The sequence below is a fragment of the Hemiscyllium ocellatum genome, chromosome 37, assembly GCF_020745735.1.
Source record: "Hemiscyllium ocellatum isolate sHemOce1 chromosome 37, sHemOce1.pat.X.cur, whole genome shotgun sequence".
In the NCBI taxonomy this organism is placed as follows: Eukaryota; Metazoa; Chordata; class Chondrichthyes; order Orectolobiformes; family Hemiscylliidae; genus Hemiscyllium; species Hemiscyllium ocellatum.
This window is the reverse complement of record NC_083437.1, coordinates 42,696,001-42,713,658: the sequence shown is the minus strand read 5'-3', so window position 1 is coordinate 42,713,658 and position 17,658 is coordinate 42,696,001. Positions and strand designations below refer to the sequence as shown.

The 17,658-nt window shown below is 39.6% G+C and overlaps 1 protein-coding gene across 6 annotated transcripts in view; it reads right to left on the bottom strand.

The window, feature by feature from the left end:
* The window catches only part of mib2 (MIB E3 ubiquitin protein ligase 2), a 225,266-nt gene that overhangs the window by 13,072 nt on the left and 194,536 nt on the right, over positions 1-17,658 (bottom strand). For all 6 annotated transcript variants that reach the window (XM_060851842.1, XM_060851841.1, XM_060851845.1 and 3 more), the window contains 3 exons: positions 12,083-12,209; positions 3,334-3,558; positions 1,021-1,199 (listed from right to left, as the gene is read on the bottom strand). In XM_060851842.1, coding sequence (XP_060707825.1) covers positions 1,021-1,199; positions 3,334-3,558; positions 12,083-12,209 — 531 coding nt within the window. The remainder of the gene's footprint in view (positions 1-1,020; positions 1,200-3,333; positions 3,559-12,082; positions 12,210-17,658) is intronic.

The following is a 17,658-nucleotide window of genomic DNA, read 5'->3' as shown; positions in this document are numbered from 1 at the left end:
TAAAGGCTGATCCTGGAATTTGAAGGCATTCTCAAATCGATTCTACAGAAGTGTCGGACAATAGCAGAGCACTGCAATGCTTCCCACTTATTTATACTGCAATGGGTGAAGAAACAGGTGAGGGGGGTGGAGATTCCAATGGGATAAATTCTAATAAACCAGCTTAAATATTATCTCCGGTTTAATTAAACCCTGTATTCCGTGTTATCTAGTTATTGGTCGCTGACAAATCATGTAGCCAATAATGTTTGATGGTAAAATGAACACAATTTGTTTAATTTGTTAACTGGGAAGCTGGTACCTCTCAATCACATTAGTCAACATATTTCAGATTAAAAGAAAGCACAGATAAAAAATAGTGTAACAACTGGATAATTTTCCAGATTATTACAAAAATGTATTATGAATGAAACCATTATATTTTCAGGTTTGATACCAAGTTTGTATTTCTTATTAGCTACTAATAGTATTGTCTTAAATTGTCTTTATAGTTCAAAGCTACTGGACGCTATGTCTGTTTCTGAAATGATCCTAAACTATGAACGTTGATAGTTATTTAACAACAGAGCCATCACAGGTAACCATCCCAGCCCAAGTCAGTGCCATTGGGAGGGGAGGCGATAATACTACCGATCACGATAAAGCAAGGAACAAATGTATACAAGGCTGGTTCACGTGTGGTTTAAGGAACTGTGCTACGGTTGCTAATAGCTAGCTCAAATTGACATCCTAAGGTTGGACATCTGTCCACCTTCTATTTCTCAATACTCTATCTTTGCTCATGGTGTGTAATGAGAAGAAGGGTCACTAGCCTCAAAACGTTAATACTCTCTCTCTGCACAGATGGTGCCAGACTAGAGTTTCTGCAGCAATTAGTTTTTTTTTCAGATCTCCAACATCCGCAGTTCTTCCTTTTACTTTTGAGAGCATTTAATGTTTGTGTTAAGGATACAGTGTAATCAAGACTAAGATAACCAAGAGAAGAGTAAATGACATAATTAGAAGATATTGCTATTTTACCTGAATTTCTCAGCAAAACTCTTGACCATCTGTATAATCCTGCCATTTGTGACCAGATTGAGTGGTGTTTTGCCCTTGTAGTTAGTGTAGTTAATATCCGCACCATCCTGGGCCAGGAAACAGGCAATGGCAGCACCTACACTAAGGTCTGTAGATCCCAGTAACCCAGAAGCCTGCAACTAAGTAGCAAAGGAACAAGGCTTAAGATGAAAGTTTTAACAAAAAAAAATGCAGATTTTGCATCCAAAACAAATGAGATACCAAACAGACAGTTATTTATGTCACTTCATGCAAGAGGCAGGTATTTAGTTAAATGTCAATATCAAGGCTGTTGTCAAATCCTGAGGAGTAGCATGAATGGAGCAGCTACACCATTCAGTACAGCAGTGGCTGACCTTCTACTTCAACTCCATTTTCCCACTTGTGCCTCATATCCCTCGATTCCGAGAGACCAAAGACCTGTCTATCCTTGCCTTCAGGAAGACAAAGATTGAGCAATCACAATTATTTGGTTGGATAATTACAAAGATTCTTATTCCTTGGAGTGAATAAATTTCTCATCTCAATCCTAAATGATTTGCACCTTGTCATGAGCTTATGTTTGTGATTCTTAAGTCAGAGAAACAGTCTCTCAATGGCTTCCCTTCACAACTTTGTATGCTTCAATAAGATTGCCTCACTTCTCTGCAGGGATTATTGCTCCAATTTACTCAGTCTGTCTTCACAGGACAGCCCTCTCAATACATAAATCAATATGGTGAATATTTGTGGCATTGCCTCCAATACAAATATATCCTGCATTAAATATGGAGACCAATTATGCACACAGTACTCCAGTTGTGGAATCAAAGACCTGTACAAACATACCAAAACATCCTCATTCTTGTATACCAGTTACTTTGTAATAAAGGCTAACATTGTGTTTGGTATCCATTTTGCTTGCTGAAGTTGCAGGCTAACTTTCTACATTTCTTATCTATATTCAGCCAAGACCTTCAAAACATCAACATTTATGACTTGCAGGTCTGAAGAGATTTTGTAATTTTACTACTGAAGTGAATAACCTCACACTTTCCCATGTAATACTCTCACTGGTTACCCTTGTTGCTAATGCACTCTGTATCTCTTCACAGCCGTTGTATCTTCCTCTCAGCCTGCATCTTCCCCACCCCCACCTTTGTATCTTAAATAAATTCAGTTACATTAGCTTTAACAATTTGACATATCATTTTTCTGCCTCACCCACCAAAATGCATTGAATGTTATTTGGTTGATTTACTCAGAGGGCCTTCATACTTTTAATAATTGATAATTGTTCAATTACTACCAATTACTACCTCTGTACTTAAATCTAAATATGAAGCCTTATTCCTTGGACATTATAGCTAAGATTTCAAAGATTTAAACACAGAAGTTATTAAAATTAACAGTTCATTTTGTGCTTTCTTAATTCAATCTTTCTTTCACATAATCATAACGGATTCACCCTCATATTTGGTCTGTACTGTTTATTCCTCAAACTTTAAGTCTCATTGCTTAAGGAACAATCCTGCTGATTGCCGTTTCACTCAGGGCTCACATATTTTGTTTTGCTCGCTGGTCAACTCACGTGGTCAGAAATGTTCCTCCTGTAAATTTCTAAGTGGATGACTGTTAGATAAATCACACTAATAGAGTCATAGAGTCAGAGATGTACAGCAAGGAAACAGACCCTTCGGTCCAACTCGCCCATGCCAACTTGATATCCCAACCCAATTTAGTCCCACCTGCCAGCACCTGGCCCATATCCCTCCAAACCCTTTCTTTTAAATGTTGCAATTGTACTAGCCTCCACCCTTTCCTCTGGCAGCTCATTCCATACACTAATGGCACATAAAATGTAAGCAGCGAGCTATGCATGTTGAAGCTCACTACAAAATATCCAATATTAATTTTAGTAGTAGAAATAATAGGTCTTTTACATCTTATTTCACTGTATTATAGTATTACATACTATTAAACACAGAGAAGACAATGACACTATAAAAACCTGTTTAGAAGCTCTCTCCTTTCCTATGAAAGGAAATGTGCACTTTTGAAAGCAAGTTAACCTTGAATTGCAATGCTGTAAAGTGAGGGTAGAATCTTGATGGCTTTTCAGGATGAGTTATACAACCTCGTTTTCATAGTAGCCCAAACAGGAAAAAAAAAGTTTAACATTCATAAGCAAATCTCAAATATTTTGTGTTACTGCATACACCAAGACATAATGAGCATTTTAAAATATGAACATTTCTTGTACAAGATCTCCTACATGGACTGTCTTCAACCTACACTTGCATGAAGTGAACTGCTTTCGCCTTCCCGTGGTAGCATGGTGGTTGCCAGCTGCTGACGACAGAGTGCCACATGCATAGCAGTATCACCATCTTCATCCTCTGCGTTCACATCACAGCCTTCAGTAACCAAGAGCTGGACCATGTCAGTATGACCCTGAGTAACTGCAAGTTGCAAAGGAGTCTGGTTTCGATTATTCCGAACATTAATCTCACAGCGACCCTGTGGAGAGGAAAGTACAATGTAGACTACTGCAATCTTGCAATCATGATCAATCTATAAATTATGCAATAATGTCTCTCATTCCTATGTTGCAATTTGCAACCAGCCCAAACCTGACAGGATAAAGATATCTGCATCCTGTTCTGTGCAGAGATGATTGTAAAGCCTCATTTCACATGCTGACAGGCAAAGATGAAGTCCCAAACAGACTATTTCTCTTGGGACCAAGGGGAAAAAAATTACAGGATTGCGTTAAAAGAAACTAAGTCTAAGGAATGAACAGAAAATAAACACACCATTGCTGGAAAAATGCACATTTTATCAAAGCTTCAACTCATCAGGTCAATTTGCAAGAAATATCAATTCAAGTAGAAAACCAATATTTATACCATATGTGAAGTACATGCTAATTCATTAGCGAAAGGAAACATTGTCATGGAGAATGCATTGTCAATGCTGAGTAATAGTTAAGTGCCAGAATTTGTATTATTTTAAACCAGGCAGGTTAACTCTGATTGTTCAAGACTTTACCCTGAGAACTGACCCAGCAAATGGATGTTACCTATTCTGTTGAGTTGAAACACACACAGTGAGAGTCCATGTTCCTCGGTCTGCAAAGAACAAACATAATTGGGAAGCAAACCGTGGATGCCAGGAGTTCATTGTGAACAGACTGCAAAAAGCAGCAGAAAGCATGGTGAGAAAAATGGAGAGTTCCACACCTTTTAGATTCTGAGCAAAAATGACTTTGATTAAACAGCAGCTGTGTCTCAAACCGTGAGGATGCAAGGCAAGGGAAATGCACAAGTGGGGAGTGAGCTTAAATAAAATGTAGATCCGTAAATGCAATGGTTGTATGGTAATATGAAGTATCAAAAGACAAGAACTGTGATGCTGATGAAAGTTGTACACTGCATGTGTCAAACCTTTTTATATAATATCCTGCCAAGGAGAGTGAGGGGTATTAGAATGACCCACACGTTAGCTCTAAAGAGATAGAAAGGCAAAACAACAAGGACCAAACTTGGGTGTCCTAATCCACTCTATTTGGGTTTCAAACTCCACAATCAAGTACAACTTGTGCGCTTCAGCTACTGCACCAGAAGAACGAGGAAGGTTGTGTGGTTGTCATCGTCACTGGCTGTCCCTGGATTCAAAGATGGCACTTCCTCAGGGTCTTCATGAACCTGAACAGGCTGATTGACAACCTGCAGATCTTTGGGTACATGGGGCAGAATGTCCCACCAGGCAGGGCGATCTGGAATGCAGAATTTGCTTCCTTTTCCTTCCTTCTCAGTTACTGCTCTGCCTCACCATTATAGTCAAGATTAGAATAGCGCTGGAAAAGCACAGCAGGTCAGGCAGCATCCAATAAGCAGGAAAATCAACGTTTTATAGCAAAATCCCTTAATCAGGAATGAGGCCTCATTCATGATGAAGGGCTTTCACCCAAACATCGATTTTCCTGCTCCTCGGATGTTGCCGGACCTGCTGCTTTTCCAGCACTACTCTAATCTTGACTCTAATCCCCAGCATTTACAGTACCCACTTTTGCCTCACCGTTATAGTGTTTGTACTCAAAACGTGATGCAGCTTGATGGACAAGATGTTACCAATTTGAATGACAGGTAGCAAGCTCCTTCCAGTCATTAATGTCAATGCCACTTCAGAACATGTTTGTAGAGTTTTTGGTATCCTCCCCAGAAGGCTTGCTAATTTGGAGTTGAGAAAGCAGGGCTCGGTGGGTGCTGTATTCTCCAGATTCAATATGAAGACTATTGAAGAAACACTAGTGTCTTTTTTGAAACCAACTCTACAAGTTACGAAACAAAACCTGGCACAATACACTGCTTCTGGTGACAGAAAACCATCATCCCCACCAAGCCCTGGAGATTGCGTGCACTGAAAGTGATTGAAATTGGAACATGTGGGCTGAATCATTAGGAAAACTTGAGCTGAGTTTGATTATGACTGAAAGTAATTGCATAGAGATAGAACAAAATTACTGATGAATTGAAAGTATTTATAAGGACATGTACTGGTGGGTAGCAGCAGCAAAAATATTCAATATGAAAAATAAACTTTCGAAAAACAACAGAAGCCAGCTGAAAGCAATGTTGCTCTCAGGGATCAAACCATCAATACTTAATAACTCAGAAATGAAGTCACTTCTGCACAACATTTCACTTTGGTGTACAGAGTACATATGGCACTAATGAGAGCTTTTTACAATTGGATTTAGCAAAGACCCCATCTGATTATGATATGTGCTTTTAAAATAAGATTAAAAGTATTGGCTTTCTACATGTCTGGCGTATTATTGAAGATCTGTATGTATTACAGAACAGATTAGATTTAAAAGAAAAATGATAAGTCACTGGCAAAATATTTTAAAACAACAAGCATTCACTGATCCCTTTAAAAAACATTAGTCTGTATCGAGAGATGAACTGGACAGGTAAATGCCTGGATCCCAACTGGACTGTCATATACATTGAAATGCTGGTTTTGATCCTTCTGAATCCTGCATGTTATTCAAACTGCTCACCCTAATATATACCTTCTGCATTATATTCAGAAAGGTATATGGTAAATTGACAGTTTCAACTCCGATAGATTGAGTTGGACTTGTAAAGCACCTCCCCAGTGTGGTGTTTTACAAAGGTGTTAAATCACAATTATTCCTCTAGCCTTTCAGACATTTATAGTATTTCCTGAAAATAATATACTTGACAAAAATCAGCAGATTGCAATTATTTGAAATATCTGCCAATGTATAGTTTTGAAGCTGGAGTTCAGCACTAAGAGCATATGTTGACATAGACAAAACTGATGAGACATTATGAAATATTTAAAGCATTGGCTTTTTACAACTCAAGTGCACTATGTGGATGGTCAACCCAAAACATTAAATTTGTTTCTCTCTCCACATATTTCGCTTGATCCTTTGAGTATTTCTAGAATTTTGTGCTTTAATTTTAACAGTTTTCTATAAATTGCTACAGATAATATTTAAGGCTGTGATAAATGGAATGGAATGTTTTGGAATTGATTTCCACCTGTTTTGGGGCCCTAAATCCTACAGTGCAGACACCGTGAGGCACAAGCCTTAACCGGCCAAGAGGCAAACCAGCATCCAGTTTGCAGCAAGCTCAAGCAAGTGATCACTTGAAGGTTTTCTTGCAGACATTGAAGTTCACTTCAGCTTTTGTATCAGTTGTGCTTTTTTGTTCCTTGCATCATTACCATATCAATAGATCTCCCAGTGGAAACCCTCTAAGCTAATGACCCACAGACAGATGCCAGGAAGCCTGGGTTCCTCAGTGGAACTCTGTGCATTTTTATCAGGATGCACAAATCTGGATTTGCAGTAAGTAGTGAAATTACCATACTTGAGCAGATGATCAAAGCATCCATAATGCACAGAGGGGCATCTTTATTGCCAGATACAACACAGAAACAATGAATAATTACGATAAGATTGCATTGCTGAAATAAAACGCTGCAACAGACCTCACAACAGTCTCCAATTAACAAGAATTGTGATTATTAATAGACATAACGAAAACTGTTCTCACTTACAAAATCACTGAATAAAACAGGTTCCCCAAACAAACCTCCTTTTCTTTCTCGCTCTCCCCCACTCCCTCCACAACCCCTCCCCATCTCCAGCAGGGCTGGTTGCAGTAATTGACAAACGCCAAAATGGGATCACAACGAAAAAGTGTTTATAAAACACAGACATAAAGTGTCCTATTTATCTAACATACTGCTGGTATTGTTAGGCAACATCCTGTTTGTTAAATGAACAGCAGTTAAGACACGCTCATTTGGATAGAAGCGTGTCCACAGATGAATGGAAAATATGACAAAATCAAACGGATGATTCTGGCTGTGTCTGGTGATTCATTTGATGTTGTTATGAACTGAGAAGAATGTACTTTAATCCTAAATAAAACAGTCTTGACTGAAAACATTTTTAACTCATTCAGCACAAGGGTCTTTCCTGTTTTCTCCTACAAAATATGGTAGCATTTGGTGACAACAAAGATTCAATTTGTCTTTCAGAATGGAGCTGAATAATTACCTAACATTATGTGGACGATGATGAAAGAAGAGTAAGTGACTAACTGCATAACTTTCTCAGAGCAAAGGAACCAATATGATGGGCCAAAATGGCCTCTGTTTGTGCTGCAACTGATTCCAGAAGACTTAATTAAAAGTTGCAACCATTACTGCAATTATCTTTGGGGCTGAATTCCCACTCGAGGTCAGCAGCCTGAAGTAATGCCTGCTCTGGCTACAACATAAAGCATTCCTGGTGAAAGGCTTATGCTCAAAACATTGATTCTCCTGCTCCTCGGATGCTGCCTGACCTGCTGTGCTTTCCCAGCTTCACACTTTCCGACTGCACCATAAAGCAGCTGAAGATAGTGGGAGGTCTGTTCAAGGGAGCAGGTGGTGGTGAGTGACAACTGAAGTTTTTGTGAAGCCAACTAAGTTATTGGGAAACCAACAATAAGATCCAAAACAGAAACAATTGTTCTAAAGGGTCACCACACCTGGCAAGTTAATTCTGCTTTCTCTCCACAGATACTTTCAGACTTGAGTTTTCCCAGCCACTTCTGTTTTTGTTTCTATTTTCCAGCTTTCATAGTTCTTTGGGCTTTTCTAACAATGAGATCTACTGATTGACAGGCTGCATGCATTGTTGGGTAAGCAAGTCTAATACATTAAACTGAAAGCTCAGTTTTAAATTTGCCAGCTTTAAGCAGGGTCCTTTCACAGGTTGGAGTGATAGAGCAACTCAGTTAAGAACAGCCGAAACAGGATCTTTATTAAGTGCCTCAGATAGGCCTTTTGTGTTAGGAGCAGATTAGACAACTTAATGTGATTTAGCACTTGAGACTAAATTTACAATAGGGTGCCAGAGTTAAGTGTAGGAAGGGAAAGAAGTGTTTTGTTGCTTTTACCTAAACTTACCAGGAATTGCTCAACTATGTGGAGAGGCAGCTAATCAATTGGGGAGAGTCTGGCAAGTGAGTAAGATTTAATCTAAGGCTCATAATTCAATACTGTGAATGGCAGGAGAGCAGGAGAGAACAAAACGCACAGATTGAGAGGACTAGCTGCAGTGAGACCAGATTCAGAATGATGTCACAAACCACAAAGTGTTATGATTGTAGAGAAAGCAGCTGATTAAAGCCTAACCTTTAAAGTAAAAGTAAGGTCTTTATGTTTAGGTCCCCCGATACTTTTAACAAAAAAGGGAAAAGTAACCCAAGTAAGATTAATACTGGTGAGAAAAAAAATAACGATAATAAAGTGAAACGAGTATGAATATGAGAGTAAATAACTATAGACTGAATAAAATATAATAGTGAGGGCAGGTTGGGTGATGCTTTGCTGCTATAGCATGTGCGTGGTGTTGTACATCAAGGTGATCCAGACAGAACATATATATATAGCAAATACTTGCAGCTTGAACTAGTTTGAAGAGCTGGAATCTGAATTGCAAACATTGCATACGTCTTGGAGGGGGTATCAGTCATACACCTTAAATTTGAGGGCTGGGGATTGCACAAGGAAGGCAAGTGAATCAGAACAAAATAGAAGGAGATAGTATAATTAGGGCATGGATACGATTATCTGAAATCTCAAAAGCTACGTTGTCTGTCAAGTGCAAGTTAAAAATGCCTCCGACTTGGAGGGGAGGGATCCATCTCTCATTGGACATGTTGATACCAATGATATTAATGGGATTAGACTGGCGGTGGGAAAATGTTAGGTTATGCACTTTTGGCACAACTGATAAGTGCTAAATTGGTGTAGACAGCTTGTTTTCCCTTGTGGGAAAGTTTAGCACCAGAGAGCATAACCTTAGAGAAACAGGCCATCCAGTTAGGACAGAGAGGAGGATGAATTTCCTCTCTCAAAGGGTAATCAATCTGTGACATTCTTTATAACCAAGAGTTTTTCAGGTTGGTTGCTAAGTGTATTCAAGACGGAGATAGCGAGATTTGAATTAATAACAGAATCATGGGTTATGGGAAAAGTGAAGTTGAGGCATATCAAATCAGCCATGACCTCACTGAATGGTGGATCAGACTCAATAGGCTGAATGGCCTACATCTGGCATTATATCCAGGGGTCTGATGCTGAAAGTTTTTTTACAGTTGGAAACCAAGTTAAAAAGCAGAACCTCCAAGATAATAATCTGACAGAGGGTAGGTAAAGTCAAGGAGGTTGAATTTGAGCATGACTCAAAGACTGGTGTGACAGAACCGAGTTGCTGTTTGTGGGACACTGGCATGAGTATAGGAGTTCATGGGAACAGTTGTGGGGGATAGGCTTCAGTCAAACCATGTTGGCACCAGTGTCCTGGCAAATCAAATAACTTGGATTGTTGAGTAGGCTTTAAGGGAAATGGGAGAGGGTGTGGAAGAGGAGGAAGAGAGAGATGTTCCTGGAGAGCAGATGTGCAGGCTTAAAGAAAAATCATCTGGCTGCACTGCAGGGTAGGATACCCAGCATGGGACAGGAAGAAACAGTGTACAAACATAAAAAAAACATTAAAAAAAAGAGTCAAAGGAAAGAGCATCATTCAAAAAGCAAAGTTAATGGCTCTTTACTTAAATGTAGTGCTCAGAACAAAATGACAAATGGAAGTTAATGAGTATGATCTAATCGTAATGTGGAGACACTGGTTACAGGAAGATTAAATCTAGAAACTAAATATTCAGAGGTATGCGACTTTTTGAAAAGGATAGCCAGGAGGGAAAGGGTTGTGCAGTACTTTAGTCAGTACAATAGCAAGAAATGATCTTGGATGAGATGACATTGAATCCATAAGGGTGGAGTTTAGAATAAGTAAAGGGAAAACAACACAGGTAGGTGTATACAATAGCTCCCTTAACCGTAGGTATACTGTAAGACAGAATAAATCAGGAGATAATAAAGGGATCATATAAAAAACAGTAAATTTAACAAAGGAGACTTCACATAGATTGGGAAAATCAAAATGGCAGAGACAGCCATTAAGAACAATTATAGAATAGATTCAGGATAGTTTGAGAAAATATGTTGTGGATCCAATATGGATCAGGTTATTTTGGACCTGGTAGTATTTAATCAGGCAAGTTTCATGAATGATCTCAGTATAAAAAAACCCTGAGTAAATTGTGACAGTAATATGGTAGAATTTAACATGAAGTTTGAGAATGTGGAACTTGGGTTGGAAGTAACCGTGCTGAACTTACTAAAGGGTCAGTTCAAAAGAATGAGAACAGAGCTGGCTGGAGTAGACTGCGAAAGGTTTTTAGCAGAAAAGATAGTCAATAAATGATGGTAGGTGTTTAAGAAAATTGTTCATGAAGAATTCTGGGTAATTCAAGATGGAGGATGGGAAAAATTGTGGCTGTAAGAGCTGTTCCTTTTTGAAGGTGATTTCCTGAACTCCAGGAGCAGCAATTACTATTTTATATGATGTTGCATTGTTTTGGAATTTTGGGGAAAAAAAAATCAAAACAACAGCACTTTTAAAAGGAGAAAGACAGACAAAAGGCAGTGACATGGTCAGTGAGGGAGAGAGATTAAAAAACAGACACCCTAACAGAACACAGTGAATCTGAACAGTTATTGCCTTTGCTGTTTGAATTCATATATCTCTGGACATCAGACTGCGTCTAGGAAAAGTTATTAAACTACAAAATTCACAGCTGACCTTAGAAGAACCTGTGTGGGAGAGGTCACAGCACAGAAACAGTTAAGTGTAACCTTGCTGTAAATCCACAGTAGTGAGTAGAGTTGATTATACGTTTATTGAGATCTGTCTCTTGATTAAATTTTAAAAACATAAACCTAAGTACTAAGTTAACCTGCAGCACTGCTTTTTTTTAAAAGAGCAAAAAGACAGTACTATTTTGTGGGTCTGTAGATTGTGAAAGAGTAAAGATGGCCTTTAGTAGAGTGATGTGCTCTTCCTGTCAGGATATGAGAGTTTAGGGAAAGTTTCCATGTTACTGATGATTATGTCTGCAGGAACTGTCTTTGGTTGCGAATCCTGTCAGATCGCATCAGTTAGAGATAGATAAGGATCAGTGCATCTCAGAGAAAGACTATGTAAGAATTTAATGAATTGTACGAGAGTATGAATTGTATGCTACTGAGAGCAATTTACTATCAGAGAATAAGGATTACATGCCCATGACCCCACACGTACGCAAGTAAACTGAGATCTGGTGAATAAAATACTTGAATTATACCTCCCAAAACTCTTACTATGCACATTCAAGAAAAATCAAAACTCAACACTCAAGTGACATCACTAGAAGCACATATTACATTTGATTTCTAACATTATGCATCCCAATAAGATTAATAGTTTTGCATATTTCTCCAATTCTTAAAACAAGTATGAGAAATAATTTTGAGCATATCAAAGTCCATTTGTGTGTTCTTGACTAATTAGGACTATTTATTACCGAAAACAATCAAATGCTCTTTAAATAAATTATATTTCTACCTCTTTAATTAAAACTTCAGCTACTTCTTTATGGTTGTTCAGTGCTGCAAGATGGAGGGCTGCAAAACCATCTTCCTTTTTTACATCCACCAGCTGTCGAGCTCTGGCTAGTATCTTCTCTGTGGCTCTGTGGAGAAACATTCAATGATATTAATAACAATGGTAATCTGAGGGGAATACAAATCCAAAAATAAATAACTGCAGTATTCCAATAATAAAGTGAAAGAGTTCAACTTCAAAGTGCCCAAATAGAAAATGAGTTGTGTAAACCATGATTCAAGATCTATAAAGTCTGATTAAAGTTAAAAGATCCATTTATAAAATATGAACTGGAATTAAAAGATTTTATTTTTCTTTAAATAGTAAAATTGCTTTTACTATTTATCAATATTTAAGACATTAATATGTCAAAAGCAGCTAGTAAAGATTTATACATCAGCAACTCTTCTGAATGATCTAACCCTCAAGGCTTTTCTTCATTCATTCGTGGATGTGGGCGTTGTTGACTTGCCAGCATTTACTGCTTGTCCCTAATCGCCCCTCGTAGTGATTGAAATGAGGCCAGCCAGGTGGACCTCTCAGAATAGGAGTTCCCTCATTGGGGCTATTAATTTGGTCCAGTCAGGGTGCCCTGGCTGACATAGGAACAGGAGTGTCTTGCCCTTCGATGTGAAGGGCACTACTTGTCACTGGCCATTCGGGTGCTTCCTTTCTTCCTGGTGGTGGAAATTTGAATAAAGATTCATACACCTTGTGTCTTTCACTGTGTCTCACATCTACACACACACAACAGGTCAGGTTCTGCTCACTCAGAGGTGGCTCTGAGGGAGCTGGACGTGTGTGTTATGTGTGTGTGGGTGTGTGTGTGTGTGTGTTTGTGTATACGTGCGTGCGTGCAAGGACTCTCCTTCTTGACTGTGTCAGAGGAGAAGGGGACTGTCTCTGGACCAGCTGCCCATATCCAGTGAGCTCTGAGAGAAAGGAGGAGGAAGAAGGAAGAGAAAAAAAGAACAGGAGTGTCAACTGGCTCTGAGGAAACTACTTCAGTGTCAAGGAGTGAAGGACTCTGCTCTTTTAAGAGAAGAGGAGACTGATTTTTGTTGGTGTCCTTGCATTAAAAAATAGAGAAAAGAAAAGAACAGGAGTGTCAGAAACCCTGTTTACTCGGAGAACCAGCTCTGAGGGAGCTGGACCAGTGTCATAGACTCTCTGCGTGTAAATAAAGGGTGACTTAGTGACAGGATACCACCCTCTGTGGTATTATTTCACTCAAGGAGGAGGGAGTGAGCTACTTTCCTGAACTGCTGTAGTCCATGTGCTGTAGGTGGACACAAATTGCATTAGGGAGGGAATGCCAAGATTAATGATTCAGCGACACTGAAGGATCAGCAATGTATTTCCAAGTCAGAATGGTGAGTGCTTGAGGGGAACTTGCATGGGATGATGTTCCTACATATCCGCTGCCTTTGTCCTTCTCAGTGGGATTGGTTGGGGTTTGGAAGGTGCTGTCTGAGAATCGTCACATTTTTTGCATCTTGCACAATGTATAGCATGCTGTTCCTGAGCATCTGTGGTGGACAGAGTGGATGTGGTGCCAACACTTCCATAATTGCAGACTCCTAGTTCAAATCAAATGTCAGTAGTTACTTTAACATTGGAGCCTTGCTCCCCTCAACTTGCACTATCCCAGAAGTTCATCTCATTGTTAGTGCAGTCCTTCAATTGACAGTTTTAAAACTCATTTATCCAATATCCCAAATTTCAGCTGAATTCTGATAGTCCTTGCTTCAAAGTCAGGTTGTTCTAAAACTAAACTGCTGCTCAAGACCAGAGCCAACCCTCACAGTCTGAACCCACTCCTATTTAACTTCTGGGGTGACCCGTTGCTGTCTCTCAGCCAAATCACTCAGTCATTGATCAGTTATTGGAAAGCAGGTGCTTTATTTAAAATGGTCTCCTATTGAAACTTACTTTTTAAAAATGTCAATCACGATAGAACATGGATAATTTTCCCAAAACCACACGGTCCAAACAACAAATTAGGGTAATGACTAGTTAATCTTTCCAGAGGTACCAATCCAGGAATCCATGTTAGCCAGGGCACAGGAGCACTCCTTTGCTCTTATTCCAGTAGTACCAGGGGAACTGTTCAGGTTAACGGAACTTTAGTTTAGTATCTGATCTGAAAGACAGTGACTCTAACAACACAGTTACTCCTTCAGTGTTGGATTGTATCAAGTCCAGATTGAATACTGAAGACCCGGAGCTATTGATTTAAGGGCCATTGCTTTTGATCTCTGCCCCAAACTGCATCCCTTTCCCTAGCAAATTAACAAGTCTGAATCAAACTATTTGCAACCTTGATGTTGTATTTGATGCACCAAGAGGAGTTTCCAATAACATTTCTGTACCCTCACTGAATCCCTTTTCCCCGTTCTATCACCACCTGATTCTGCCTTGCTTAGCTTATTTGCTGCCAATTCATCAGTAATGCTTTTATAACCTCTAGACTTAACTAGTCTCCATTTCCTCTCCCCTCCATAAACTTAAGGTCGTATAAAACACCATATCCTAACTTGCACCAAGTTAAATTCATTCATCACCGCAACTTCCTGATGGCCAATCCACCCTAACCTGCACATCTTTGGATTGTGGGAGGAAACCGAAGCACCCGGAGGAAACCCATGCAGACACGGAGAGAATGTGAAAACTCCACACAGACAGCTGCCTGAGGTTGGAATCAAACCCAGGTCCCTGGCGCTGTGAGGCAGCATTGCTAACCACTAAGTCACCGTGCTAACACTCCTCTGAAATGCTTTGTGACACAAATGTTGGTTGGTGATGGATCGGGATTGCTTACATCCTCGAATAAAAGCAATCTACTCCAGGTGCTAGAAATCTGAAACAGACCCACAATGCTGGCAAAACTCTGGTGTGGCAGCATCTGTGGAGTGAGAAACAGTTAACCTTTTGAATCTGGTATGACTCTTCTGAACTGTGAATTACTATAACTTCAAGGACTTTAACATTTAAATATTTCAGCTGGGGTAAATTTGTGGAATTTTTCCAAAGTAGAAAAGCTTTTGAGTTTGTATTAGAATGTTTATATTTCTGCTTTAATTCTGAATCTGCACAGCTGTAGGCTTGAATCAGTCAGTGGTTGTAACTAAAGTTTTCAGAAGTACTGAAATGTTCAGAATCTTTTGCTGATGAAACAAAAGGAGTTTGTAAAGAATCAGCTGGAAATTCTCACAGTGCACTGCAGCACTGAGCTTCAGTAATGTATAGTACCAGGTGTCAAACTTAGGATCTGTGAAATGGAGGTAACAGTGACAAACTATATGGCAGACTTTCCTATAACGTTGTGTATTTTAAATCACTATATCCTCCATCACAAATAGGGATAGGTAGTAAATGTGGGGAATAAGCACTGGCAGAGGGGAAAGGAGGAGCTGTATTTCAGATGTATATGTAGGTGACCTGGTGCCTGAAGTTCAGCTTGATAAGCCTAACCACCTTAACCCATCTGATTTTATTAACCATTTCAAGATGCTGAGCTTCACGATTAAAAATTATAGTGCAGCAAAAAGTTGCCCCTTAGGTCCTTTTTAAATCTTTCCACTTTCACCCTGGGCCTATGACCTCTAATTCTGGGCTCCTCCAACCCAGGTGGGGGAGTCCACAACTGGAGGGCATGGGTTTGGGGTGGGGGTGGGGGGTATGGAAAGGACCTAAGGGGCAACTTTTTCATGCAGAGGGTGGTACGTGGATGGAATGAGCTGCCAGAGGAAGGTGGTGGAGGCTGGTACAATTGTAACATTTAAAAGGCATTTTGATGGGTATATGAATAGGAAGGGTTTGGAGAGATATGGGTCGGGTGCTGGCAGGTGGGATTAGATTGGGTTGGGATATCTGGTTGGCATGGATGAGTTGGACCGAAGGGTCTGTTTCCATGCTGTACATCTCTACAGGGTTGGGGAGTCCAGAACTAGAGGGCATAGGTTTAGGGTGAGAGGGGAAAGATATAAAAGAGACCCAAGAGGCAACTTTTTCACACTGAGGGTGGTACGTGGATGGAATGAGCTGCCAGAGGATATAGTGGAGGCTGGTACAATTGCAACATTTAAGTGGCATTTGGATAGGTATATGAATAGGAAGGGTTTGGAGGGATATGGGCTGGGTGCTGGCAGGTGGGACTAGATTGGGTTGGGATATCTGGTCGGCATGGACAGGTTGGACCGAAGGGTCTGTTTCCATGCTGTACATCTCTATGACTCTAAATGCCACTTCTGTGAAATAATTTTTGTTAAAAATCACAAATCTTTGATTAAAATATACATTTTACGATTTGGTTAGGTTTTCTTCATGTGAAAGAGAATGGCAGTTTCCACCGATTGTCAGACTCCACTGACAATAAAAGGCAGAATAAATTCTAATAGGAAGGTGTGAGTAGTTACATTTTGAAGGCAAATTCTAATACTGACAACTGAAGCTAATAACAGAATGAAGGATAAGAATATCCAAAAATTGTAGTCCAGACCACAGATATCATTATGAATATCAAAAATAACTGCAGTAGCTTATGCCATATGAATACAGTACAACAATTTTCACATTTTTGCACAAAATAACTTTCAATATTGTCTAAGTTTTAAAAATTGATTCATGACCAGATCAGTGGCATAACATTTTAAAATAGCACCTTTTGGCATGATGTGGCTGAAAGGTGCATGGAGGTACCTGCCAGTAAAGGGAGCACATGGCATGTTGGCCTTCATTGCGAGAGGATTGGAGTACTGTACAGGTATGTCTTGCTGCATGTCCTCAATGAGACTACACCTGAAGTACTGTAGTATCCTTTTGAGAGGAAGAATATTCTGGCTATGGAGGGAGTGCAAAGGTATAGCAGACTGATTCCTCAAAGAGCAGGACTGATGGTCGATGCTCTATGTATGAAGAGAGACTGGATTGGTTAGGATATATTCACTGGAGTTTAAAAGAATGTCTGGGATTTCATAAACATAAAAAAATTCTCACAGGAACAGCCAAGGTAAACAACGGAAGGATGGTGTGGGGAGACCAGAACCAAGAGTCACAGTCTAAGGATGTGGCATAGTCCCATCAGGACAGGGATGAAGACAAATTTCCCCACTTAAGAATGGAGTGTCTGTGGCATTTTCTGCCACAGAATGCAGTTGAGGCTAATACATTAAGAGGTTTTTTGAGGAGGAGGTAGATGTAGTTCTTAGAGCTAAAGGGATCAAAGGATATGGCAAGAAAGCAGGAGCAGGGGACTGAGTTGGATGATTAACCATGATCACAGACAATGTGGGGCAGTTCCGAAGGCCTGAATGGCCTATTCTGACTCCTATTTTCTACATTTCTATGCAACAAAAACTTAAAGCCTAAAACTCAATTAACATTTGTAACTATTGCATTTTGGGAATAAAATGAATGATATCTGGATTGCATATGTTCTATGAAAGGTTTTAGGATTAGTGCTGTCAATTTCCCTGCACTACATATTGCAGGTTTTTCAGCAAAATCAGTTTGCAATAAATCAGTTATTCTGCGGG